At 41.8% G+C, this 1,662-nt stretch overlaps 1 protein-coding gene across 2 annotated transcripts in view; it reads right to left on the reverse strand.

Moving 5' to 3' along the window:
* Positions 1–14: 14 nt before the first annotated feature.
* Positions 15–1,662, reverse strand: part of nalf1b (NALCN channel auxiliary factor 1b) — a 130,791-nt gene continuing 129,143 nt past the window's right edge. For both annotated transcript variants that reach the window (XM_014017508.1, XM_014017507.1), the window contains one exon: positions 15–1,582. In XM_014017508.1, the coding sequence (XP_013872962.1) occupies positions 1,281–1,582 (302 nt within the window). In that variant the 3' untranslated portion in view covers positions 15–1,280. The remainder of the gene's footprint in view (positions 1,583–1,662) is intronic.

Genomic DNA, 1,662 nt, shown 5'->3' on the forward strand with positions numbered 1-1,662 from the left:
ATCTATTGGAGCAGCAGACCTGACCTGTTATCAGTAGATGTGCACATAATCTTGACACAGTTCCCATTAAATGTGTCTACTTGACCAAATAATTGTAGACCAAATGCGTAGAAATGCTAAGCAATTTAGGCAAAAACTGTTAATTTGCCTCTATTGTATAATGTGCAACAATATTAGGGATTTTTCAAAAAAAAAAACTACTAACAATAAAAACTAGTTGTTGCAATTTATATAGGAACTATTAAAAAAAAGAAAACTGGACAGGATAAGTTTGAAAATTTGGTTTAATCAACAATGGTTCGATCAATGAACATAAACTTTTTAAATAAGTATCTAAACTAATTTGAAATGATAGAGGTTGAGGGGTGGGTGTTTGAATTGGAGTGTTTGTCTCTCCTTCTCCATTGTGTAATGCTTTCAGTGTTGTTATATGGGTACATGGGGAACAGAATGTAGGATGGGGTGAGAAATTAAATATTGTTCCAGACTTTGGCACCAATAAAGAAAAAATCTTCCTGAGCCAGAGTGTTAGCTTTTTACTGATACCAATTACTGAAATGTTTCGAACATATACCTTGTGGTAAACTCAGATGTATTTTGGGCATCAGAACCACATTGAAACCCAGTAAAACTGATCCGATTGAACCAACAAACCAACGTAATGGAGCTGAGTGGAATCTGAGGGGCTCTCTGGAAAACCATCGGCTGCTCCAGTTTTTAGGTAGATTTTTAGTCTAGCGACATGCACTCACTCTCGCACGTGAAAACACACAAACACACGCAAATTTGCAGCTAATTTTTTTTTCACATTTTCTGTCTTACTTTGAGGRCACAATTTGTTCCTGTCTAAAGACCCAGAAACAAAGACAAAGAATGAGTTTTAGAAAGAGAATATGATTGTGTTATTCCATAGTCAGCCAGTGCAACGGAAACCAATAATTGGAACACAGTGTAAAAAAGCGTATTAGAGAAACTCAGCCACAAGGAAGCTGACCTTCCCTTTCAACAAAGGCTGTGGCACTGTCCCTTTTTTTCCTACCCAAGGGACTGCTTTAATCCCTTAGTTTGTGTAAGTTTGTTTAGTTACTTCTTTGTTTTGATTGATTGAAGCGTCCATCGCCTCATAGTGTCTCACATTTTCCTCTTTGTGTTGCTGAATGTCTGCAGGCACACAACTCCAGCCGTTTGCACAACCGTTGCAGTACTTTTCCACAACAGTTGCCATGGTGAGGGATTCCCCCACCATTCCCACAAAACTAGCATCCCGCCTGGCAGCTCCGTCACTCCTCGTTGGCTGGGCTGTCCTCCAGTGGCGCGATCGTGGGAAGGCCCAGCCCCGTTGCATTGTGGGATGCGGTGAGGCTGGCAACAGTGTGTAAAAGTACAAGGACCAGCAGGCAAAGTTTGAGCCGGCTGTTACACAGTCTGCAGGCTGCCGAGGAGCTCAGCGAGTTTCGATGCTGGCATGGTGGGTGAGTTCTTTTTAGGGTTCCCCTGGATCGGTTGTCCACTTTCAAGTCCCACCGCACATCACAGCACTCTGCATCTGGGTCCACACCTGATGGAAAGTCCTCCAGCAGCCCTGAAAACATTCAGAAAAGAAGGTTGGGGAAGTTTGGAGATTTAAAAAAGGCAATGGCTTTGGAACATTTTCTATTATTA

Source organism: Austrofundulus limnaeus, unplaced genomic scaffold, assembly GCF_001266775.1.
Source record: "Austrofundulus limnaeus strain Quisiro unplaced genomic scaffold, Austrofundulus_limnaeus-1.0 Scaffold171, whole genome shotgun sequence".
In the NCBI taxonomy this organism is placed as follows: domain Eukaryota; kingdom Metazoa; phylum Chordata; class Actinopteri; order Cyprinodontiformes; family Rivulidae; genus Austrofundulus; species Austrofundulus limnaeus.